This window comes from Apus apus, chromosome 3 (genome assembly GCF_020740795.1).
Source record: "Apus apus isolate bApuApu2 chromosome 3, bApuApu2.pri.cur, whole genome shotgun sequence".
Lineage (NCBI taxonomy): Eukaryota > Metazoa > Chordata > Aves > Apodiformes > Apodidae > Apus > Apus apus.
Genome location: NC_067284.1, coordinates 110,902,513 through 110,928,425, shown reverse-complemented (window position 1 = coordinate 110,928,425; position 25,913 = coordinate 110,902,513). Strand labels below are relative to the sequence as shown.

At 40.4% G+C, this 25,913-nt stretch overlaps 1 protein-coding gene and 1 long non-coding RNA gene across 5 annotated transcripts in view; one reads left to right on the top strand and one right to left on the bottom strand.

The window, feature by feature from the left end:
• ATAD2B (ATPase family AAA domain containing 2B) overlaps positions 1 to 18,513 on the bottom strand; it is a 77,635-nt gene extending 59,122 nt beyond the window's left edge. For 3 of the 4 annotated variants that reach the window (XM_051614524.1, XM_051614526.1, XM_051614525.1), the window contains exons 1-3: positions 18,300 to 18,513; positions 3,157 to 3,311; positions 393 to 439 (exon numbers count right to left, since the gene is read on the bottom strand). In XM_051614524.1, the coding sequence (XP_051470484.1) occupies positions 393 to 439; positions 3,157 to 3,311; positions 18,300 to 18,458 (361 nt within the window). In that variant the 5' untranslated portion in view covers positions 18,459 to 18,513. Of the gene's footprint in view, positions 1 to 392; positions 440 to 3,156; positions 3,312 to 18,299 lie in introns of those variants that run through there. The other variant, XM_051614528.1, reaches the window with a different exon arrangement.
• Positions 18,514 to 18,867: 354 nt separating this feature from the next.
• Positions 18,868 to 22,630, top strand: LOC127382730 (uncharacterized). Its single transcript, XR_007889038.1, has 2 exons — positions 18,868 to 19,508; positions 22,422 to 22,630. It is a non-coding gene; the product is annotated as an uncharacterized LOC127382730 (long non-coding RNA).
• The last annotated feature ends 3,283 nt before the right edge of the window (positions 22,631 to 25,913 follow it).

Sequence of the window (25,913 nt, the reverse complement as noted above, 5' to 3'; positions counted from 1 at the left end):
CTAAAGCACCAGTAGAGTTACTTATGTTAAGAACCACAGAAGGCCAAATCTTAAATGAGCAAAGTGAGTAAGTAATCAAAGAGACCAGCTGGGAGAGAAAGGCCAAAATTATCTCATAACAGTGAATTTGGCAATTAAGGAATACATCAAGATCATGGCCAAGAGGTCTGAATTGAGAAGAGAAATGGACTTTCATCTAAGAATGTTCCCCATGACACAGAGAGCATCCAAGATGCTGACAGAAGAAAACTGAGCCAAAACAGTAACTTTTCTGGTCAAAAAGGTCAGAGTAATCAGTGAAATTATTAAAAATATATGCAACTGAAACATCATTGACATAAACTTGTTAAATGTAAAAGTAGATACAAAAGGGTTTGCTGTAATACACTTACATAAGCTACGTCCATTTGGTAGTGTAGCACCAGGCTGAGAAGTTAACCTAGGAAACAATTATATTGAACATGCAAATAATGTTAACATCTCTTAGCCAGTGAAAATAGAACTTAGAACATAGAATGACACACCATGACTACTCAACCTTTGTGAAGACTACTTCATGCCCATTCCACTTCCTGAGGACAAAACTGCCCAATACCAATTATATGAATTCTCACCATTATCTAAACATCTCTTTTATTAATCCTTCCAATGTCCCCTCATGCCATGTCCTACTATTAACTCTCCCCTTAAACCACAGAACAGGATCTTCATATAGCCCTTCAGAGGCAATTATGGTTCAAACATGTGGGATAAACCTATAGAAGGACAAGAAGCTGCTTTGTACTCTCACAAAAATAATAAATTTAACAATCTTATCGAGTGAAATCAATATGATTAATCTATGTTGGGTTTACTTAGAATCAGTAAAACACATTTTCATGTTCTCTATCCATCTAATATTTTGAATTTATCTTTTAATTAACTTTTAGGAAAACTAACCCCTACTACTTCATGGTCTAAGACAAAAACATCCAGAGTTTTCTGCCATTTTATTGCATAAGCAATAGCTCCTTCATTCACTTCTTTTAAAAAATTAAAACTATTCTTATTTATTAAACATTATTTTACTAAAATATATTTTGGAGTACAAAACTCTACAACTTCTGGCAGACTGTTAAAAAGCAGTTTGGCAACACTACTATGCAAAAAATGAAATAAAGCCAACAAAAGGGAAAAAAAAATTGTTTTTTTTTTCCTCTCTTCCACCCTCAGAAACACTAAGCACTTTGCAGATAAATGAATTGTTTCTAGTGCACACCAGTACTGGATAGGGAGGAACAACTTGTTCTTAAACTAGGAAACTAAAATTAATTTGATGGAAAAGAGAAAAAGGAGGGGAAATCTTAATAACATATGCAAGCTGAGCTTGAACATGAGCAAGAGTTCAGCAGACAACAGAGTTCAACTTAGAAGCCCAGAAGGTGTGGGCTTTGCTATTATTGTCCTAAGAAGCATATAACAAATCCTTACAAAACAAAGGTAACCTAAGGATTTTTGCAAAGGTTGGGCAGCAACACAGAAAACCTCATTTACAAAAACCACGTCCACATCCAACTTTCCAGTAACATTGTTCTAGTCAGGTATTTTAAGCATTTTGGCAATCAGAACTGAAGTGAAATTTAAATACAATATAGGTTTAGCAATAAAACTTTTGGGGAAAGTTTTTGTGAGTCAAGATCAGTATTATCAAGCCTAGTGATTTGGATTTTGGTAGAAGACAACTAAAAACCTAAGATGGAAAGACATGTCACAATGGGTTCCACATGAATAACAACATGAGTTTCAGTCTCTTAGCTGAATTTCATTTGACAGTGATCTAAATTAAGTATTTCTTTAGCTCTTAGCACTTCTAATAGTTACAAGTCTATAAACACAAGAAATATAAGGTGTGTGAATTTCAACATATTCCCAGACGATCATGGCACATAATGCACAATATTTAATTTGCTCTGTTTTAAAAAGGAGAAACAAGCAAAACAAGAGATCTATTTTAAGATTTTTGTAGTTTTAAAATGTATTTCATCCTAGCAGATGTTAGTTCAGTAGTGACTTACAGTCACTCTTCCATACAAAGCACTGCAAGAACCATTTTGATTTGTACATAAACATGAATTATGTATCTACAAAAGAATCAGTATTATCTGAAAGTTCATGTCCCAGGAACACGCTGTCTGCACTGTTTCATAATTATCTGTAATCATGTGAAGTGCCTTCTGAAAACAAGAATGTTTTGTAAAGTATGATTAGCAGAGTTATAAAATGAAACCAATTACTTGTATTTTGAATTATAAAAATGTGGTAAGATTAAGGCTGTATTTCATAGAATTATAGAATGGTTTGAGTTGGAAGGGACCTTTACGATCATCTAGTTCCAACCCCCCTGCATGGCCAGGGACACCTCCCACTAGATCAGGTTGCTCCCAAGCCCCATCCAACCTGGCTCTGAACACTTCCAGGGATGGGGCAGCCACAGCTTCCCTGGGCAACCTGGGCCAGTGTCTCACCACCCTCACACTAAAGAATTTCTTCCACATGTCTAACTTAAATCTCCCCTCTTCCAGTTTTGATCTATTACCCCTTGTCCTCTCACTACAAGTCCTTGTAAAAAGCCCCTCCCCAGCTTTCCTGTAGGCCCCTTTCAGGTACTGGAAGGCCACCATAAGGTATCCCCAGAGCCTTCTCTTCTCCAGGCTGAACTGAACTATTTAATAAAATAATTTCCTTGAGTCCATATAACCAATCAGGAAAGAGAGGCTGAAAACAACAATGGAAAGAATCTTGACCATTATCCCTTCCCTAAATATGATAATACCAATCTCCTAACTAAAATGTCACATCGACTTACAGTTTGAGTACATAAAAAATATCAATTAAGTCACTACATTTGGTTGTATCAAGAAACTAGAATTTAGATTGCATCTCAATTTAAATTACTTTCCATTTTTGCACAAATTTGCATAGAAAGGAAACACAGATGTGAGGACTGATGTAACCCACGTTCCTGGAGTCTTAATTTAAAAGAAAACAGTATGAAAACAGCATGCTTCAAAAATACCCACTTGAGCGTGAGCTGCAGCTCACTGCAGAAACAGCACAAGAGGGTTAACAATACAGGAAAAACTGGCAAGATCTCACTTTTCCTCGAGGGCAAATTACCTGGACTGTCCAGTTGAGATGCTCCATTCCTCTCGCTGCGCAGTACTGCGTGATTTTGATTTGTCTTTGCACACAGGATCAGCATGTTTTGAGGTACGTTTGGCGGGAGGAGATATGTGGCTATCACTCAAACTAGCATCACTACCTTCATCTTTCTGAAAAGGGGAAAAAAAAGCATCAAACTATACTTAATCAGCTCATCTGTACTTAACCTTACAGAAAAAGAGAAAACTTGTGCCTACTAAGAGGGAAGTCTCTATCAAACTCTTAGTAAACTGCTTGTGTGAAATATCAAAAATCATTATTCTGAAAACATTATTGGAAAATACGAAAATACTTACTTTTTCAATATAAACTTTTTGTAAAATATTTTACATTTCTGAACAAGTATCCTTGTTCTCTAACCCACTGTGGTTTTGTACATGACCCTGCTCCTCTTACGCTACTTGCAAAGAACAAATTGTGCAAATATAAAGAAAAAAGGACTGAGGAAAATAAATATGCTTAGAAACATGGAATTAAGTTACTCTACTGACATTGTCTTTGAAGTGCTTAAGAAGTCACACTATGCTCCTCCTTCTTGTACGAGTTTTGCAATACCTTGTCCTCTTCTTCAGACCATGAAACACATAGCTAGGAGTAACTGAAAGTGGACTTCATACTTTGATGGCACTTTTTGTCTACTGTGGTCATTAACAGCATTGTATACACTAACAACTTAGGCTCAACACCTTTAAGCACCTAAACACTACTGGAGGGTTGTGGGTTTTTTTCTCTTGTGCTTATCAGAGGTAATGTAGGCAGAAACTCAAAAGAGAGCAGCAAGGGATTACTTCAGAGATGTAGACAAGAAGTGGACAAACAGCAAACTTTGGACGATCTGCTCTGTTAAGGTGAACTACAAATAAAATAAAATAAAAAAGAAGTATCAAGATTCTGTAAAGCACAAATTCTATCTTATGGAAACAGTCTTGATTACAAAAAACTAAATATCCTCTCTTGCAACAACAGAGTAAGAATTTCTGAATACTATGGTCCAGGAATTGCCAGTAAAAACAAAAGATAATTTTACTTATATGCAAGGAGATTATCACGGAAGTCCCATTTATTCATCAGGCTTATTACCAACAACAATCTGATTTGTGCTCCAGATGATTCAGTATCATGATATCTCACATACTCAAGAAAATAAAATTGTAAAAAGAAGTCTTTTTCTTAACAGAGGAAGACTGATCCAAATGTATAGATGCAGCTCAACAAAACGGCACCACTGAACACAGGGGATGGATGCCCAGGCACTCCCCTGCCTGGCTACACAGCACCACTCCAGACTCCTCTGATCATCTTCTGATGATTCTCTGGCCCACCCATAAACTGAATCAGCTCACTAAAGATTCAGAAGTTCACTTTCCTTCTATTAGACTAGCTTTCTACCTGCTTAGTGAGCTGAATCACTTCAATGAGGGATCAGACCAGTACAAAAGATAAAAGGCAAGGACAGGACCACTGTCTGCAGGAACAGAAAGCTGAGAGTGGAACAGGCTGACCACATCATGCCTTAACACTTACCTTATTATATATAACTATGTTTAAAAAAATCTAATTTATGTAAAACATATAGATGCACATTTAACAAACACTGTGATACTGAATACTTGTAACACAAATGAATAAACATGCTATCCATTACTATATAGTTTTATTTACTGATTATGTCATGTGATTTTCATTTATGCGATAAATACTTGTAAATACTTCTGATAATACTAAAAATACTAAACACTAAAAACTAGTATTAAATACTAACCAGCCCATGTTCACATATCATTTTAGAAATAGTCTTAAATTTGACAACTGTTAGCCTGTGAAAGTAAATCCAGGGAAAGAAAGAGGTCTACTGCCTGTAAGCTTACCTAAGATTCAATCTTAGGACTCATTTAACCCTAGTAAAAAAAACAAAACACAAAAAAACCCACAAAACACACACACACACAAAAAAAAATGCACACCACCACATAAAAACAAACAAAAAACCAACAACCCAAATCCACACTTCTTCCTTCCTCATTATTTCACTTCTTCAGGAAGTATACTCATGTAACACAGTATTTATCCTAGAAGGTAATATTTAAAACTTTTCATTAAATGAAGCAGAATTTGGGATCTAAAACTAAGACTTAGTCAAAGTGGCAGCGAGGTAACTATCACCGTTCCTAAATATAGTACACCTGCACCTTGCATAGCATGGTAAAATACATTTTCCATGCAAAATATGTTTTCCAGCTGTCTTCCGTAACACCCTGCAACTACAAAAGAACCAACTTTTTCACAAAATGTTTGTAGTGCATATATTAACTTCTGAACACTGTAAGCATTTGTGCACGTCTTTTCTGCTTTAATCAGCCACAAGTATGTGTGGACTTAGAGAAAGACATGGTTGCTACGTCAGTTTTAGTTACTACTTGCTGAAACAACAAGAGCTACCCTGTGCAGGATAGAAGCAGAGTTTCAAGGGAAGCCACAGAACCAGTTTTAAACCGGCTATGCGAGACAGAGAAAATGAAGTTAAGGAAGAGGAACAACCATGTAAGGAAGCTTTACAAGGGCTAACATTAAAGTTATTTTGTGAGCAATGAAATTCATCATACGTAGATTCCTGTACTCCAGATCTACTCTTTCCCATGCAAAAAAACAAACTCCCACATCTCCTATGACCACATTTCTCTGCATTTCCTCCAGTTCCTTGCATCTGGTGCCCAAGTCTCAAAATTAGCTAGTATTCTTCATGTTTCCTGTCTATTTATTGGTGAAAGGCAATCCAGCAAAGTGGTTAGTTCTGACCTATGTGCATGCCAAGTGGTCAGCTGGCAGGTACTGATTTAGTAAGACTCGTAAAATGTATCTCTGGGATCCTAGTATCTCTGGGATCTCTAATAATGTCAAATTACCAGGCACTGGCCAATAGCTTCAAACACTGGAAGGGGCAGACTTCACTGTGACCACCATCAATGTGATCATATCAGTGCAGCTGCCTAAGGAGCCAGACTAGCAAGTTGTTTACTTACTAGCGGCAATAATTTCTGGTTATTCTTTGTTTAGGATATTATTTTCAGTTGAGACTCATTTATCTGCATATTAACTCTACATGGTAACTTAGCAAGTAAAAAGCAAGACTAAATTTTAGGAGTCAAGCCCAAATATTAACTTACGTTAGGACAGCTGCTGTAGAAGATGCACTAACATACAAAATGTTTTACTGTGAAGTAGTGACAAAGCTACTATAATAAGAAATTATGGAAATTTCAAATATATTAATAACAATCCAAGCTTCATTTCCATTTAACAGACCATCTTAAAAATTCAAGCTCTAGGGAATCAAATCACACCTAGACTGTCATCCAGAACTTCCACCTACCTACAGTAAAATATGGAGATGGAGCTTTCATTGTACTCAAGAGATTAGCCAAACTGGGATATGCTAGAACAAGAAAAGAAATTAATTTCATTCTGAGAAGCCTTCACAGAGAGCAAGCAGTATATGAACCACCTCCTCCCATTTATAGCAAAAGAGCCCTAACGATTCCACTGCACTCAACTTGCTCCCTCAAGTAACTGGGTCTTGACACATTCCTACCTTCAATGATTAAAAATAGTACTTCAGTTTCAACCCAGAAACTTCTTACCAGTACACCTAATGAAAACGTTCAGGGACTAGACTGACAAATGCATGATACAAGCATCAGACTTAAAAATTAAGAAATTAATAATGCAAGTGCAGAAGTAGGAACCAATGCACTGAACTCAAAGCTCCTAAAGCAACACTGGCACTGAAGCAAATGCTCTCACATGCTGAGAGAATGCAGAGAATACAAATTAATAAAATCTTAATCATGTCAGAAATTGCCTGTAAGCTTACCAAAGTCACAAAGAAAAAGCAAGCATTGAAGAATGAAAAAATTAGCTTACATAGTGTCAGGAAAGACAAAGAAGTAAAGAAAATATAGTGCAACTGTACTGACCTAACAGAAACAGAGACACCCACAAAACTCCAGATGCAATGCAGAACAAGAAGAACCCAGCACAGGTTCTTATGTAAAACACTAATAATGAGTAAGGAAATAAGTGGAGTTAACATAATACCATCTGTGGTCTAGACTGGAAAACAGTCTTCATTATCTTTGGATTCAAGAGTAAATTGCAGTGTGACAGCTGAACGAATACAGCAAAACTAGTTGTTGAGCTAAGTAAGACTCAACAGCACGAGTCTTGCAGAGGTAGTGGAGCAAATTCTGGTAACCTGCCTTCAACTGAAAGCAGTTGAATGATGGGAGCAATAATCGAGAAACCAAATCTAAAATTAATAAGTAAATAAAATAAATACAGATACATACTTATATGTTTTCTCTACTCTGTATGAAAAAGAGAAAGATGGAAAAAATGTTTATTAAAATACACACATTCATGAACAAGCTACAAAAAACAGTTAAATATTACCTGCAGTCCCTTCCATATCCATCCTGAACTTTCAAAATAATGGTTTGATACTAACAGAGCTTTATTTAGAGCATTTAGAGAGAAGTCCTTCATTTTTGTAAGAATACAAGCTAGTAATCAAGCAATAGAAGTGGGTTTCCTACTAAATGTATCCTCTTTGCAAAAAAGTGGCTACAGTGAAGGACACCCATACTAAGGGAGTCTTCACTGAGAAGGGCTTACCTTACTCTGGGTGTAACCCAGGGACCAGCCAGCTAAAATATGATAGTGGATTAATTTTCAAGTTAAAAAACAGACTACTTCTAGCATGTGGAAGTGGAAAGGGTAAGGTTTGTTCTGGTGTTAGTTTTTTTCCTGTGGTTTTTAAGTTGAATCTCCTGGCCAAGAGAGTATCTAAGGAACTCCTTACTACACTGCTGGTCTGAACATCCTAAATAACCATCATCCAGTAGTCTTAGTAACACAGGATGAGTACAAACCAACTCTATCACTGTCATCTCAAGTACATGAAGGCAAGTTCATAAAGTTTTTGGGTAAGGGATGACATAACATCCAAACTATAGCCACACATTGTAATTTCTGAAAAAGACTCCAGCTGGCTTGCTGCAGGTTCAGCTGTATTAAAAAACAGGTACACAAACACGAACGTTTGAGTTTTCCACCATGGTTAAACTTGCTCTCCTTGCCACACATTTTGTGGGTCACACCCTTCTTCTGACTAACCCTCCGACACACCCAGAAAGTTACCGTGATTGCTCATGACATGAGTTTTCTCAACCTAGTATTTTAACCTTTCAGCATCTATGTGTTTCTCATTTCTGTGACCTCTTTCCATGTCTAAGACATGAAATGACATTCAGTTTTCAACTGATGGATCCTATTCCTCTGCATTTTGTTAAAAGCACAAACTATTTTAATTACTTTTTCTTTTGGCCCCACTGAACAACCTAGAAGCACCCTGAAATGTAGGTTTGTCTTAATAATAACAAAATAAACGTTTTCAAGAAAACTGTTTTAGCTGCAGGTTTTCAAAAACCTCTACATCTAACTTTAGTTTATTCTTAGCTTCTGATATTTAGAAGTAACTTTTTTCTCTCCATTTGACACTCAGAAAAGACAGCTTCAGACATCTCTCAATCTTATTTTTACTAACGTTGGAGAAACTGAATCCAGGTCCTCCAAAAATGTATCTTGTGAATAACAACACATTTTCTGATGTCCCAGGATATTAATAATCTAGATTAATACTTTAAAAATACATGTGAGAAATTCTGATCTATCTTTTCCCCTACCACTTTATGCAAAGTTCTTGTGGAAATGGGCTGTCCCATTAATAGAAACAAAATACATACATGGGGATATTTAATGCATTTAATAAACATTTTTATCCCACCTGTACAAAAAGATAAAAGTTGTCTTTCCAAAATAAAACTTGTACTCATGAAAAAAATGTGATTGTGTCCCCAATGTACCGATTAGTTAAGATGATCACTCATCTTTGCCCTCAGATAACTAACTATTCAGTTAACAAATAACTTGCCTTTTCTGTGTTTAAACTATAACATAATTTCAAATATACCAATAAAATACACCAAAAACACACCCTGTCTGTTCAGTGACTCTAGATAAACCACTTGCTCCCCTGTATATCAGTTTCCACAAAGGTAAAAATATGGATGAAAACATTAACATCTACAAATCTGCATTAAAGATCTACTTAGAGATCTCTTGACGGGAGGTAAGTAAGGGCCAGGTATCCTTCCTCATGAACTTTTGGGCTAGGCATACTAAGCAATTAATAAATAAATAAATAAATAAAAAGACTTCACAACCTCTTTTGAGATATTTTTCGTTTTGCTCTTATTTGGTTGCAAATAGTACCAACTAAATGAAAAAAAAAAAATTCTACCATGACCGCAATAATGTCATCTGACTGGCATCTAGTAAATCCTTTCAAATCCTATTTAAAAAAACAAAAAACAAAAAAAAACACTAAAAAAACACCACATTTTTAAAGTTCACCATTCTGCTTTATAGTATTTTCTCCAACCAAAAAAAGTATTACAACTATCCTTCTGCTCAATACAAATGTTCAGTGGCTCAAACACCCTCATCAGCATGCTCAAACTAGACACCACACCTCGCCTTGCACATCTGCACCATGTCCTAATTTCAGGATGACACACTGCACTACCCACTCTCCCCAAGCTCCTCTCCCCATCCCAACCCATACTTTCCTGCCAAATGCCCTTAGCCCCTCTTCCATGGGAGAACAGACTACTTGCCTGGTGGGAAGAGGAAAGACCTGATACACTTGTCCTGGAGAAGGTTGGTAACATGATTCAACTCCAGGTCACAGAATAACACAGCAGACTGTACTGATGTCAGTACACTATGTACTGCTGCGTGCCTAACACCTACCTTTGTGTCCTAACAACCCCGGGTAAGTACACTGCCCCTGCCTTCTCATGACAAGAAGCTGGGGGAAAAATTCGTTTGGATTAAAGCATGTTAACTACCTTACAAAGAACTGAAAGACTCGTTAAGGACCTCGTGTGTTAACCTTACTGATAAGTTGAATACAAACAAAGCTGGCTTAAAAGAGCCCATCTTCTGGTCGCAGTTCTTCAATTTCCACTTGTTTGTACATAGTCCTTTTGTAAGACACTGATTATCTGCAGGTGTTAAGGAAAAATAGCAATACCCAGGCTTAAGTGCTTGATGATGTTGGAATAAGCAACTATTAATGCTGTATTTTGATTGGTGGTGATAGCAAAGAATGCCTCGATTGCAGGATGATCTAAATTCTTTTCACATTCCACTTCCGTATCTTTTTTTCAGTAAACAATGCTTACATCAACAGTAGCCATTAAGAATATAAAGAACACCATCATCCAGACTTTTTCAGAAGTTCTTCCCAACTCATTCAGGTAAAAAAAAAAAAGCGCCACAACATTCTTTTAGGCATGAGAAGATCTGCTTAATTTTTCAGTAGATTTCCATGTCATTTCCTAGAACTCTCCAATTCTAGAATTCAGGTTATTGAATAACTGTGAAACCTTCTCAGAAAAGTTAAAAGTTTACAAGTTAAAAATAGAAATATCTACCTACAACACTGTTTATTGTGTATTTTCACACTTGCAACCATTCCTCCTGTCTGTAATAGAAAAAGACACCTGTTCAGATCCCAACTGAGTGCCTGAGCATCATGAAAGAGAGAGTGAGCTACAGAGCAGCCTCTGCCAAACTCTAAAAGAGCCCATAAATAGCAAGCTGAGGTTTCTCCTCCACCCATCATCATTGTTCCAAGCATTTCCACCACGAACATTCCTCTCCCCTTTGTGCCTTCCTTAAAATTAGGGTAACACCGTGAATTTTCAGCTGATAATCAAGTCAAAGGGCTGGAAGGGAGACAAGGGGAAGCAAGAGGATGTGGGAAGGAGGGTTAGTTTCAGCTGGACCAGTAACCTGATCCTGACCCAGCTGATCAAATGGCCAGACAAGCACTAACATTGCCAAGTCTATTCGTTTTCACATCTGTGGAGTTAAGAGCTTGCAGCATATGTGAAATCACACACCTTCAGAAGACCAAGTCTACTGAGAAGCAGTCTCTGTTTGCTCTACGGAGGTCCACATCTCACTCGGAAGTTTTTCTAGAAGATCCACATTCTGGAATTTTTTAAAGCCACTGATCTTCCTAATTTAACACCGATGGAATACTAAAAGCAGGACATTTTTAGTCAGAACCATATGAACCATTTCCATGAGTTTCTAGTTTATGTTAACATACTTTTAAAGCAAAAATTTTATTTATGTAAATATTCAAGAATTACAACTCAGAAGTAGAAAAAAAATGCAAACATTCAAACAACAACTTTTTTCCCTACCCTCAAAAAATCCATCTTCTTTCTGCTGAGCAACCCTATCCCAAAGAAAGTCTGGAGAACATGACCTCCCCTCTTAGTACTACTATAAACTTAAATAAAGAAGCAGAATTATCTGAATGGAGATAGTAAGTAGAAGAACAGATAGAACCCTTGGGCAAGAGGGTTCCCAGAGATCTGGACATGACCAGGGACTTGACTCAGTAAACTATGCAAGGAAGTGTCTGCAGCAAGTGAACTCACACAGAAGCTGTGCTGTAGCTACAGGAAGGTGGCCTTCTGTGTGAGGAAAAAAAGTGGGATTAAACACATTTCTGTACCTCTAGCTGCAATGCACTAGAAGACAGCATTTCTGAAGAAAAAAAATGTGTAAAATTGTAATATGAAATCTTAAAATTAACGTATTGAAATTTTAACCACAATAAAAATGACATTCAAGGTCTAAAAGATAAATCAGAGAAATAATACATAATAGAAGGTAGTTATTAAGTTTTTGGAATGAGGGATTTCTGAAGCATAGCAACAGATTCCCATGCAACTAATCTCTCCCATGTGTACAGAAAGAGGAGCTTCTTCATTTTAGGTTATTTAAAAAGCTCATCTCAACTACTTAGCCAGTGAAAATGAAGCAACTAATGGAGATTGGAGAAAAGCAAAAAGCCCATTTCCCAAGTTATGAAAATGCTCAAAGGGTAGATTCTGCTTTGAGTGCAACTGGACACAAACTTTCCACCAAAGTTTTACATTACTTAAGTCATTAACGTACACTACTAGAAGTAAAAGCTAAAACCACAAATTCAGAACAGGCTGCACAAACCACAGTACTTGGACAAGCTTGTAAATTTTGTTTTTCTGGTAGGAGTACTAAAGCTACCTCCTTTATACCTAGTTCAACTGGAGTTGGATCTATCATAGCATACACATACTCAGCAGTGCAAAATTAAAAAGCTTACAGAAGGTAACACATTAATCTTACAACTGTTTGAAAAGTGGCCTGTTTGAATAGCTACCAAGCAAGAAGAAATGAAATTTATTCAGGAAAAGAGTCCAAGGAAGTATCAATGCAAAACAACATTTGAACAATTTAAAGCAAAATTAATGGTTAAAATAAACCATTACAATCCCATCAAAGGTAATGACAACAGTATTTCAAGAGTAAACTCGGAGTCAGAAAAAACATGTTTAGAAAAAGCAATAAAGCATGAGGAGTAAAAAAAAAAATATAATAAACCAATAGAACAAAAAAGGCTGAAAAATATTGTCAGATTTCTTTGCAATAAGTGGGTTCATGAGTGATATTGCACAAACACATTAGAGCTAAAACATCTAAAAAACAATGAGAAACCTTTAGCACAGCTACAAAGCAAGAGCAGCTTACTTCAGCTCACTGATGCCTACTTGCTGGATGCTTTGGTTTGAGAAGGGTTTTATAAAGCATTACACAGAAATTCTTTAAAGCATCATTAGATTGGAATGAAAACTTTTCCACGGTGTAGCAAATACTCGGCAATTTAGGGCAGGATGTGCAAAACTATACCACATCCAACTGAAACTGCAGGGGGATGGAAGTGATCAGAATGTAATTACCTGAGCTAATTATCTTGCATAACCTCAAGCTGTATGCCACTTTTGCGAAATTGTCATGGGATCTCTCACAGCAATGGGTTAAGCCTTCTGCTTTAAGTTTAAATGGGGAGACAGTAGTTCGACAAGCAGCTTTTATTAATATTACTTTGGGAAAAGCCCAATACGCGGAGGAAGCAATGTAACACACCAAACATCAACACCATTTCCTGAATATTCTTTGGAGGTCTTATTCAGTCACTGGATGAGTCCTTAGATTGCTTCCTTTTAAGGCCCTCCACCAGTGTGACAGCAAAGACAGCCAGCTTTGAACAGGATGCACAACTGCCTCCAAAAAAAAAAAACCCATGTACCATTCGGAGGCATCCCAGCCAGTGGCCCAGACTGAGCTGGCAAGATATGTAGGAGGAACTCAAACCCTGGACACCCCTTTGGAAACATGGAAGGATGACAAATGCTGCCTGTATGGTATTTTGACAGAAACTTGGACGTAAACTGCTTCCAACAATTGATCAATTTCCCACTGTTCACAGATGTATTAATACCACGCTCCCAAGGAACATACTCCATGATTCATTTTAGATCACTGATTTTCTCCTGCCATGTCCCAAAAGAGCAGCAGGCCACTAAAACAGAAAGAGCCCGACGTTTTATTATGCACTGAAAAGATGAGTTTCCTTGGGAAACGGCCTTTAATTGAAATTGTTTGGAATAACTTCACACAAGGCTCTCTGTTTCAGGATGCACTTCAAAGGACTGTAAAAGCATTAGCCTCAGCACCTTCACTGACGTTACTATAAACTCAAAGAGTAAGACAATTCAGTTCTTTAAAAATATGGTTCTTTGAAAGGAGCTTTTTTTCCCCCCAAAGAGCTTCATATGTGGGTTGCCAGCAGGTGTCATTTTCCCAGCCTAAGGACAATTTTTCTACAGCTTTACTCAAAAGTACAGAACATCCAGAACACTGTAAGACACTTTGCAGAGAAGACAAGAGAAAATGCGCTAATTTGAATGAGGCTCTTTCCTGAAGGAAAAATTAATTTTTAGAAGGCTCTCAGGGGTATACTTAAAACTGATATTTTAAAAGAAATATTTTTTTTTTTTTAAGTTTGTTTGCTAAGTTTTCAATAGCTGACCATTAAAAACTTTTTAAGGAGTAAAACACAGCAAAAAGCTTATGCTGCAAAAAGCTGCATTATCACTCAGAAATCAGGAAACATATTTATTGTTACAGACTGAGGAATTACTGTGAGAAACGTTGAAATATATTGGTATTCTAGAGCACAAAAATGCTGCTTAGCTTTACACCTTCCCCCACCACAGCTCTCCATGACAATCCTCAAGTCCTGTTTGCCCCTATTAGCAATTAAGTACAATGGAGAGCTCTAGGTTGTCACTAAGTTGAAGGATGTTGGTGCTACTACTTGTAGCTAGGATCACATTTTACAATTACCACAGTGCCCTCAAGAAGCTCTTAAGGCACTGCTAATGCTTTCTTGGCTAATTAAATTAAGCTAATCTTGTATACATTTCTAGAATGTCCAACTAATACGCTGACGTGACTTAAGACTGTTTATTTCACAATAAATTCATTAGTTTTCTTAATCAACATTTTCTGTGTTTTGAAATTACTAAGAAAAAAAAATAATCAATTTCCGATTGTTACCAGCAATCACAACTCAGTATATGAAAACATCAGGCATTAGTAAATACAGAGCACAAATTTAACCAGTTATGGTCACAGTAGCTCTAATTCTTTCACAATGTGAATGAAATCCACTGGCTTTACAAGCCTTGTGTTACAATTCTATGTTTCTGAAAACTCTGGAATATTTGTATGCACTTTTCTTGTCAGAAAGCTTTAATATAAACTGTAACACTCCCCCAGAAATATTTAAACACTAGAAGGAAAAAAACCACATGTAATTTATATAAAGATTGAACATAAATTTGTGTAAGGACAGTGTCAATTTCTATTTAATAGTGGCGAAACAATCCTGGAAACATGAAGGAAACATACCACAGTTTTCCCTCTCCATAGCCTCGCTATGCACTCTGCTATAACATCATTTTGGAGAATAAACTTCTTGGCTAATTGATCCATTTAGTGACAGACTTTGTTCGTTTTAATCTGGCTTCTGGTCAGTGGACACACATGTATTCATGTCAATCACTGAAATGCGTGGGTGCCAGTCAATAATTCAAAACAGTTTACTTTTCAAAGTCTGACGTCATTGCTTTCTCCAAGATGAGCAATTATTAGAGAGGGAGTAGAGAGGATATGATAAAGGCATTTAGACTATTATGGCCCATTTCCACAGAATGTGTGTTGCCTCCAGATTAAACAGAAATGGATGCTATTAAATACATAACTCAGTATCATATTGAACTGGAAGGCTAGGAACTTCACTCAAGTTCTCACGACAGGAGGGATTCAAGCCTATCCGTATACACATATGCAAAAGAATCACTATTCCAGAAAAAGCCAAGAAAAAAGGAGAAGGGAAAAGGAATTGGATATAAAACAAGGTGGAAGCCAACTCTTCACTCCTCATTTGATCTACTCAGCATCTTACAGGATGCCATTAGATTGCTAACTCAGTTTTTGTTGCTAACAAGAAACAAACAGATGATCTTTTAAAATACATTCTGAAAGGTAATTACAAGCATTGTCGCTGAAGAGCATTTCTCTGAGAGTCCAGATCAGAATCTCCATGGAAGAAAATTAAGTCACATAGTGCAAATAAGAAACATACCCATCTCTGCCAAAGCTCCAAACTCTAGCTGCCCATTAACCCAATTAACTGCTGGTAGTAAGGCCTGTTTCCTGACGTGACACCCAAAAGATTTCAAAAGAACAGACTGTTCCAGTCAACTTTGAAAAAAATACACACACAACTGCATGAAAGTGACCCCAGCACCCTCTCTGCACAGAACACAGCCTCGCTATCTGCCTCCCAACAGTCACTTCCAAAAGCAAAGGCTTTGTCTTCCTACTGCTGTACTTATTCATGTTCTAATCACCCGAATCCTCAGTTGGCACTACTTCAAGTAGACTCAGGAGCTCAGAAAGACGTTGTATCGCTGAGAAATACTTACATCTGAAGAATAAAAACAGTTGTACAAAGACAACTTTAAAATGCAGTGCGATATATGTGTATATATATATATATTAGAAAATTCACTGAAAGAAATAAGAGGGGAAAAAAACAGCAACTATAAAACAATAAAAAAACATGACTCGATAACTTCTGCTCTTGTTTGGCAATCACATCTTAAGAAAAAAAAAAAATAGGTCTACCTCAATCACATGAGATTTCTTGTGGAATGAAACAAGTCAATTCCCATAACACCAAAACACAGACTTTAGAAGAAATGCTAATTCAGAAGAGTGGGTGATATCCTGGGATGTACTCACAGATTCTATTACAGTATTTTCCACAATCTCCATTCCTTACACCATGACAATAATGTAATTTAAACATTTGAAGGATCTGTAGCATAAAAATACTACTCATAGATGGAAAACATTTGGAGAGAAGGTCAACTGATTTTTTTTTCTCAGCAGTAAACTCCCTGCAAAGTAAATCAGCAAGGGTTAGACCAAACTTTGCCTCACAAACCACAAGACCCACAATATGAATAAACAGAAACTGCATACAAGAACAAGCAGAACAGCTTTTTACGGCTATGGTGCTGCATGCCCATGATGAAATGAAACAAGGAAGAAACAGGGGACAATGAGGAAAAGTAAGATGAGGGGAAGAACTGCAAAGCATGAAAGACCTGGAAGAGAAGCACAGAAGGTACAGAATTCTAGCCGGTTGGGCTGGGGGGGGGGTTTAGTCGTATAAAACTAAAAGGATGGGACAAAAGGTTTCCTTACCATTCCAGGTGTCATCCCTTCTGATCTGCCTCTGGCTACCACAGGGTTTTTTTTCTACTTGTCTGATTAACTTCCTCCTGACATGGTCAGTTGGTGCATGACTGTCAAACACTCTGACCCACAATTTTCACTTCCATATTTACATTGCTTTTAAAATATGTACGCAGGCAGCTATAACCACTAGCTTAAATCTCCAAAGCTATACGTGAAGTTTTATAGAGAAGGGAGGGAAAAAAAAAAATACAAAAGCCCTGCCTATGATTAAAAAATGTAGTTGTTGTCAACAAATCTGTTTAGTGACGAGGGAAAAAAAACAACAAAAAAGATGCCCTCGAATTCCTCCTTTCCAGTATTATTTAGCAAATGGTCGTTTTCCAGATCAGCCTGCAGAATTCACTGGCCCTCAGACCGTACAAGCAAAGCTATGGTAAGAAGTGATGTGGGGGAAGCAATTCTCCTTAAACCCGACGGCGAAATGACATGGTCCCCGCTTCGGGAGGGAGGAGGGGGCTGTCACAGAAACGGGGGACCTCTCCCCGCCCCCCCACAACAGTTTTCTCCAGACGAACAGCCGCTTCAAGTCAGAGGTCATTTAGGGAAAAGAGGAGGAAAAACACACACCAAAAAAAGCAAAGGGAAACGGGGGAAAGGAGCACCGCGAAGTTGCTGCAGGCGCAGCTCCCAACTTTTGTCTGGCCGCGGGCGCAGTGCCGGGCGCTGCCGCGGGGGGAGCCCCGCGCGGGGGGAGCCCCGCACCGCCGGACCCCCCGCCCGCCGGCCCTGCCTGCCCCAGCCCGGCACAGCCCCCGCCAGGGCACCGGCAACTTCGCCTCCCGTGTCCCCGGACGCCCCCTCAGACATCCACACACACACACACACACACACACACACACACCTCCCGCCGCCAACCTCTGACAGCGGCCTGCGCTTCTCGCCGCCCCGCAGGAAACCACCCTCTCTCCCCGCCGAAGCCGGGCGGGACGCGGCGGGCAGGCTCTCCGCAACCACCCCCCCCCCTCCCCGCGCCCGCGGGCTGCCCGCCGGCTCCACGGCCCCTCCTCACCCCGCCGGGCCCTCCCTCCCTCCCTCCTGACCCGCCGCCGACAGCCGATCCTGCCCCCCCCCCCCCCCAGCTCCCGCAGCCGCCGCCCCCCCCGGCAGCAGCGCCGTTGTCCCCCGCGACGCCCCGGGGGCCGAGGCCCGCACCGCCGCCGCTGCCCCCTTCCCCCCCACCCGCCGCCTCTCTCCCTTCCCCGTCGCCCCTCAACCCCCCCCCCCCCCGCCCCGCTCCGTACCCGCGCCGCCGCCGCCGTCTCTTCCAGCCCGGCCGCATCTGCCTTGGTGCCCCTTTTGGAAGAGCGGGTCCGGGACGAGATGAAATGGCTGCCGGCTCCGGCCGCAGCGGCCGCCGCTTTGCCCAGGGGGCGCAAGGAGCTCTTCCTGGTGTTCACCATGGTCCCGGGGAGGGGGCACACACCGGGGGCCGCCGCTGCCGCCGCCGCCGCTGCCGGCGCGGAGGGAGGAGGGAGGGCGGGCGGGCAGGCGGGGGCTCGGGTAGGGAAGGGAAGGGGAGGGAAGGGGAAGGGGGGGGGGGGGGGAAGCGGGAGGAAGGGGAAAAAAAGTCCTGCGGGGCAGCCGGTCTGCCGGGCAGAGGCACAGACAGAGCCGCAGCGGCTCCTCCCGTCGCTGCCGCCGCCTCCTCGGCTCAGTCTGGCACTAACTGGCCGCCATTACTGCCCCTTCTCCCTTTCTCTCGTCGCTCCGCGGCCAGCCCGCTAATGGCCGCCGGGGGGCGCTGCGCCGCCGCCGCCGCGCACAGGCCGAGGCGGCCCCAGCCGCGTACGTTCTAGCCCGGCGCCGGCGCGCTCGCTGGGCCTGGCGGTGGCCGCCGCGGAGGCGGGGGCGGCCCCGGCGGGGTCCCCCGGGAGGGAGCGGCGCGGCCGAGGGGCGCCGGGCTGCGGGCCCCGCTGCCGCCGCGCCGGAAGGCACGGCCCGGGGGCGTCCCGCCTCAACCGGGGAGACGGCGACTGCCGGCTTGACAGCAGGCGGGGCGGTTTCCAGGGGAGCCGGGGCAGGGGGTGCGCTGTCCTGTCAGGCGGAGGGCAGCGGCGGAGCCCGGGGCAGCGGCAGCACCGGCCCCGCCGCGGGGCCCGAGCGGCCACTCCAGGCCCGGGCGCTGCCCGAAGCCCGTCAGGAGCTGTCGAGGCGCTGGACGGGCCTGGCCCCGCGCTCCCTGTGAGCCACCGGGGCAGCCGCCGCTTCCCGAAGGCTGAAGCCGAGGCAGGAGTTGGGCGGCAGGAAGAAGCGGCTGCCCGGGCTCCCGGGGGCTGCGAGGGCGTCGTTCACAGCCGAACGGGGGGCTCTGCCCCGGGAGCTGCGCGACTGGAGCCTGCCGGCTCTGCTCGCCCGGGGAGGCTCCTTCCAGCCCCTGACATGACAGCTTAGCCAAAAGATCCTCCGCGGATAGGAGCTCTGTTTTCCGTGGAAAACTATTGCACAGCCTGGTGAGTCTCGCTTATTAAGGAATCCTCCCGATAGCCCGGCTACAAGTCGCCGGTAACGTCTGTATTTTGCCCCGGAGCCTCAACTGGCGTTTGATGTTCACAGCTCAGGCGCTGGAAAGCCGGTTTGTTGTTTTTTTTCCTCCCACCTTCCCCCTCTATCACAGATCAAATAACCACATTTGAGAGGGAAGTACAGTACGTGTGACAGCACACTGGATGCCTAAATGCTTTTCAGGCTATTCAGGAGCTATAATCTAATCCCTTCTCGCCGGTGTGCAGGAGGAATCGCCCCTCTCTGACCACAACTTCTTGCCCTTTATTGAACCTACCTCAGTGCCTGATAAGCCCCGAAACCAAAAAGCTTTGGAAAAGAAATGTAGCCGAGTAAGACAAACGCTGGGCTGTCCACGACAAAGTCTCAGCCTTTTAATTGTCACACTGACTTGTTCGGCACTGCTGGGCAAGTTACTTCAATCCTTTCTGCTTCTCTAACAAAAAATAGGAGTATAATAAAATTGCTGATCACACGGCTCAGGCTGTTAGGTCCACGCAGCTTTCTCAAAGTGATTTTTATTGTTTAAAGATGGAAAGTGCAATAATGTTTTAGTAAAGAACAATACATGAAAAAAGTATTATTCTGCTTTATCTGCATGCTACCACATCTTTTTTTCTTTCCAAGATGAAAGTCTTCAAAAGTATGGTAGAGCATGTACTTAGAAATACAAAATACACAACAATGATATTAGGATATTTAATAAGAAAGTGGGCTGTTTAGATTGCCAAGCAAAAATTTTCTTACTGAGAACAGCAACAAATTTTCATTTTTATGAGATACTCCAAAACCAGTGTGTTTTGGAGTTGGAACTATGGTCTTTTTCTCATCTGATGTTCTGTATTCAGAGCTTTTAACCTGTATTAGCAACAGTACCTCATCTCCTGCTCAAAAATCTGCAGGGTCTTTCAAAAGTATAGTTGTTCTGCTCCATGAGATCAGTTGTGTCACGTTTCATATCCTTTGTTTCTTCATTTATTTGTAGAAGGTTATGAAAGGGTGTAGCCATTTCATACACTTGTTGGCTGATGGAGTATTTTAATTAAAAACCTATGACAGTTTTTGAACATGGTATTTGGAAATCGCTTCCTTCTATCCTTCAAAAGTAGGAACAGAAGGAAACTGCATGAGACTGTCCCTTACCAAACACGTTTTGGGAATTAACCATATTTGCTGAGAGGTAGTATCAGAATCACATGATGACAAATAATGTACTTTACCCATTTCTGCCCTGTACCACTGATAGGCCACATAACTCAGATACAGTGTCCAAATTCTGCTCTTCTGAAAATGAAAAACAGTAGGTTGATCTTCCAAGTTTTTGCATGCATCACAAAAATAACAGCCCCATTTTGGGAAAACCAACAGATCACTCTGTGGCCCAAAGAAGGGCCCAGGCTGCAGCAGTTACAGTGAATGTCATAACTCAGGATTGCAAGGCATTGGCAGGACTGTTTGGGGAAGCTTGCATAACATCTGTTTGCAACATGCTTGATTCAAACCAGCACTCCTCCTCTCGTGAACACTGATGACTTTTTAAAAGAAAAATAAATACAAGCACATGTATTTTCCTGGGTGCCTATCCAGGTCTGCTTGAAGCAACAGAAAACTCACAGCTTAAAACCGGTATATTTCATATTTACTAAATATTTTTACCATAGTTTAGTCCTTGTTTTTTGGTGGTTATTTTTTTTTTAGTGTTCTGATCTCATTCCTGTGAGCCTTACTCCAGTGAGTATTCTTCATGATGCCAGAGGGACTATTCTTGTAGAGGGATTGATGTACTTAAAAATCCCTGCTCACCGCTTTGAACATTTTTAGTGCTTTCTTCTCATTATGTTACCATAGTAGGGAACATGTAAAGACATTCTTTATTTTGGATGTTTACCCTAGATTGTTTTTCACAGATGATTTTATTTTCAGGTTTCTTAGTTGTCTTGTTCCTCTTACAAGGTGTGACTAGTTATTTGGACCCAAACAGCTTACGGCTATGTAGCTTCTATGGGCGCTCGATCACCATTTTTAGTACTGACAATATAAATTAATAAATCATCAATTAGAATGTTTACTTCTTAGTTATGAGGGACCAGCCCTCAGGACCTATTGTAACCCCTAAACAAAGTCTTGTTTGCATCCCAAAAGGCCTGCCTGAGAAGATAGAGACTGCACTGATGGTCTGCATGTGACCGTGACATTTTTATCACTCTCCCTGGAAGGGCCAGGTCTGAGACAAAGGTTGGATCCAGCTGCTCCTGGGCTCCTCTCTGACAAGGAGTTTAGAAAGCAAGGGGGTCCAACCTGAATCTCCCTGGGTTGCCCTACTCAGATCTTGACGTTAGTTTTGTTTGTAATACACAGAACATGTTAACATAGGATTAATACTGTGTGTCACACATTTAGAGATTTAAATGTGGTTTAACAATTAAAGAATTGCTGTAGAAATTGATTTAGAGTAATTTCACTAAACCAAAAACTTACTTGTTCCCCTTTTTTATATCTATTTTTTATTCTGACTGTGATATGGAGAGAAGAGAACTAAAAACCTATTTTGACCCTCTTCAGAACTAGGCAAGAAAAACTCCATGAAAAAAAAAATAACAGAAGAACTCTGAACAGCAAAAGACATAAGGCAGAGAGGAAGGGGAGAAGGATTGGAGCCACACTCCACAAGTATTACGTAAAAATTCTGTAGAGCTCGTTCCCAGTAAGATTCCATTTCAAGACTTGTAGTTTGGTCTTACAGACAGATGTCTAAATGCTTCTCAAAATAAGAGCCACTGCAAAGGACTGTATTACACATGGAATAAATTACTAACAAGTGCTGAAGCTTACAGCACTGATCAACACCTTTTTATCTCCAGTTTTTCAGAAAAGATGATGAAGGTACCTGAAACATGTATTAAGAAGAAGCCACAACAGCGGATACGGCAGATACACCACTGGGAAACTGGAAAAACATTTTAAAATACTTTAAAAAAGAATCCCTTTCCAAGAAACAGGACTTGAGTAGTGAAATCTTATTGTGACTTACCAATGTAAAAATGACATTAAAAATTACCCGGGATGGAAAGCCTTGTTTGCTCTGTGAGTAGTATTTAATGCACACGAAATATTTAGAGATGGGAGATTTCATTGCTACCTGTGCCTGTTCTGCAAGGACATTAGGAATGCTTACAACAAAAGAGAAAGTCCTTCATCCCTTATTAAGAACTTTAGTAGAGTTTCAAACTCACAAAACCAGACGGCTCTATTCATTGAGTTACCATTTGCTTCAATCGTGGGCAATTTACCAGAAATTACTTTGCAGTTTCTCTGGATAGCTGTAGCATTCCAAAGAATGGAAGTAAAAAAATCATGTCAGGACTCTATTTACAAGCTCTTGTGTGCTCCTTTCTGTCGTGCTCTCAACTCATCCTGGTTTCAGTTGAATCTCAGAATAAGAAAGATTCACAAGTGATCTTGCTTATGTAAACCTGTCCAAAGTCCCTTCCCAAGGGGTTCTTAGGAAATGAAGATTGTGTAGTTTCTCCTTTGAGAACTGTCCATTACAGAGATATGCCCATGGGATATGAGTTTGGAAACATCAAAAAAGCAGAGTCCACTAGTCAGGATTGGTACTACCTTGAACTTGAACACCTAAGGTGATACAGTCACTCCACATTGCAAACATTTTACAATGTTATTAAAGATGGCCTGTTACTTGAAAACTATTTTAAAATGTGTCATGTTTTAAAACAGTTAATGTTCAGCCCTGTTATCAGTACAGCTATCTGAAGACTGTTTTCCTCACTACAATAGATAACATCACTGCAACTTGAAGCAGGATCAGAGAGTAGATTTCTTAGATGACATTAAAAGGCAGTGGTAAGACTTACATCCTAATATTTCAAATTATCTTTCCATCACATCTAGCCATTAGCTTCCATAACATTTTTCCTGTTGAGCTAAGGTTACAGTACACAGTTTTTCTAATACTAATAATTGTGTGAAACTCACAAGCTGATGATATTGTAAAGCCAGGAAACTGCAGGGTCTGTTTTTTACTATCATTCAGGCTTTAAATTGCTTCTATCTTGGACAAAAGTGGCAAATCATCTCACTTTGGTGTTTATGATCATTAGTTATATGAAAGAAGTACTGCCAGCTTGTTACTATGCTGGGTGATGTATAGCTTTGTAGTAAAAAACATACTCTGTCCTAAAATGTTTACAATAAAAACAGGCATTTATGAACATATGTAGATAAGCTTTAGGAGCCTATGAATGCATAATGGCTTGATTAAGGTCACATGGGAAGTCCATAAAAAACATTATTTGCTCATAAATCTCCCTAGTCCTCACACACAATCTTAGCTCTAGAGGTATGTTTTCTTGTTACACATCCAAGAACAATTCTCGTAAACTATACTACCCTATCATCATTGTAATTTCACTTAAAAGCATCTTTGTTTTAAGAACTCACATCAATTGTTATTTCCAAATGTGTGTTATCTGGTACAGACAGTTCCTCAGGCCATCTTGAATTTTTAATAGTTTAATGCATTCCACACTACTTTGGAAATTTACTCTTTTCTTGTGGATTTACAGTCCAAAAGTCCAGCGGCATGTGTGGATACTCCTTGCATTGCATGGGGGTAACACCCTCTTCATTAATCCACCCAACATCTCCCATAAAACAATGACTCACTTTTCCATTGCACAATTAGCTTTCCAGAAACATTGGTTCCTTAAGCTGTTTCTCCCTGTGGGGCAGCCTACCAGGTTTAACATTCCTGCAGGGAGCACATGGGAAAAGGACACTGCAGAGGAGCATGCTGGCTTTGTCAATGGCATTGCCCAGTAGAGAATAACCAGATTCTGTTCTATTTATTCTGCAGTCCCCTTTCCCTCCCATTCTGTCCCAGCTCTGTGTGCATACACTTAGAAAGGGCTCCAGGCAACAACTGCCACCTCAAGTTAAGGTCAATCAATGTAGCTCATGTGCTGATATTTAATTATAGGTAGCTGATGACTTCCTCTGGCATGGGATAACCTTGTTAAGTACATGGTTTAAAAATATCCCCTCAAAATTAATTTTCTGCTTGTTTTTAGATACACCATGTGCACTGATTCTTCTGTGACCTTGACAGAATGAGTGGTGACAGCTGAAACACTGCTTTACTTTGTCAACACTGGGATTCACTTCTACACTATAAAACAAGTTCAGGGGCTGTTACTACCTTCCACACCAGTGCATCTGATCTCTCTTGACAAAAGGGGCATGAGATGGTTGTATTCATCTCATGAATGCCCTGTTGGAGTTTTTCTTAGTCAACTCGGTCTGGGCTGTTTGCTTCTATTCACCACATAGTAAGAAAAGGACCATTTGCTTCTGTTCATCTCATTTCTTGCCAGAGAGCAAGCTGTATGGAATGCAGAGTCTAAAAGGATTTTAGTGACATCTTGATTGTAACAACACTCTAACTTGAAAACTTCCAGCTTTTAAGAAAAAACGGTATTTTTTTTTTATACTGGAATTGAAGACACAGTAATATCTTTCTTAAGATTTTTCTTACTCCTATGCTTCATCACTAGCTTCAGTCCTGAGGGAGAACAGCTGTACTTAGAAGAGCTTTTAAGAAACCACTAAATTCACTAGGACACTGATTCCTATTGTACTAGGTCAGCCTGTCTCCAGCTGTACTCCAATTTCCAGTAACAGACCTAATCTTCTAAATCAATACATGATTGCAGTTGAGAAGCCCACATCATGACACCAGGTAAGTCCAATCCTGCCTCCCTCTATGCTTACCTTGGGGTCCATGAAAGGTTTGCAGAAAAGGGCCCCTGAGCAAGGGTTAAGTATATTACTGAACTTTAATGTTAAAAGTTTAGTGTTTAATGAACTGCAGCCAATGTACTTAAAATATTGAAAGAAAACATAAAACAGCATGGGAAAACAACCTTCTGAAGTTTTACCTACAGCTTTCTAAATTCCTTGGACTTTTCAACAGTGGTGGGATATTCTTGTGTTAAGTTGTAAATATATAAAGCCTTATTTAATCTAATCAGAAAGTAACACGTGTAACAAACAAGTGCCTTCTATCAAAAATGTTCAAAGTTGTTTAAATCATTAAATAAAACCAGGGAAAATACAATCTCAGAGATCTGTATTTTGAAATACAAGACCCCGAGTATTTTATACCCACGCAAAAGGCAAATTTATTGACTATTTTCCATTAAGATTCATAGGCAGAAGCTGTAATTAGATCTCATCCGGTTAAAACTTAACAATTAATCCCAACTGCCTTCAAAAGGTGCAGTGCACGGTGACGTGCGTTGCAAAAGGGCAGAAATGAGAACTGTCAGGGCTCA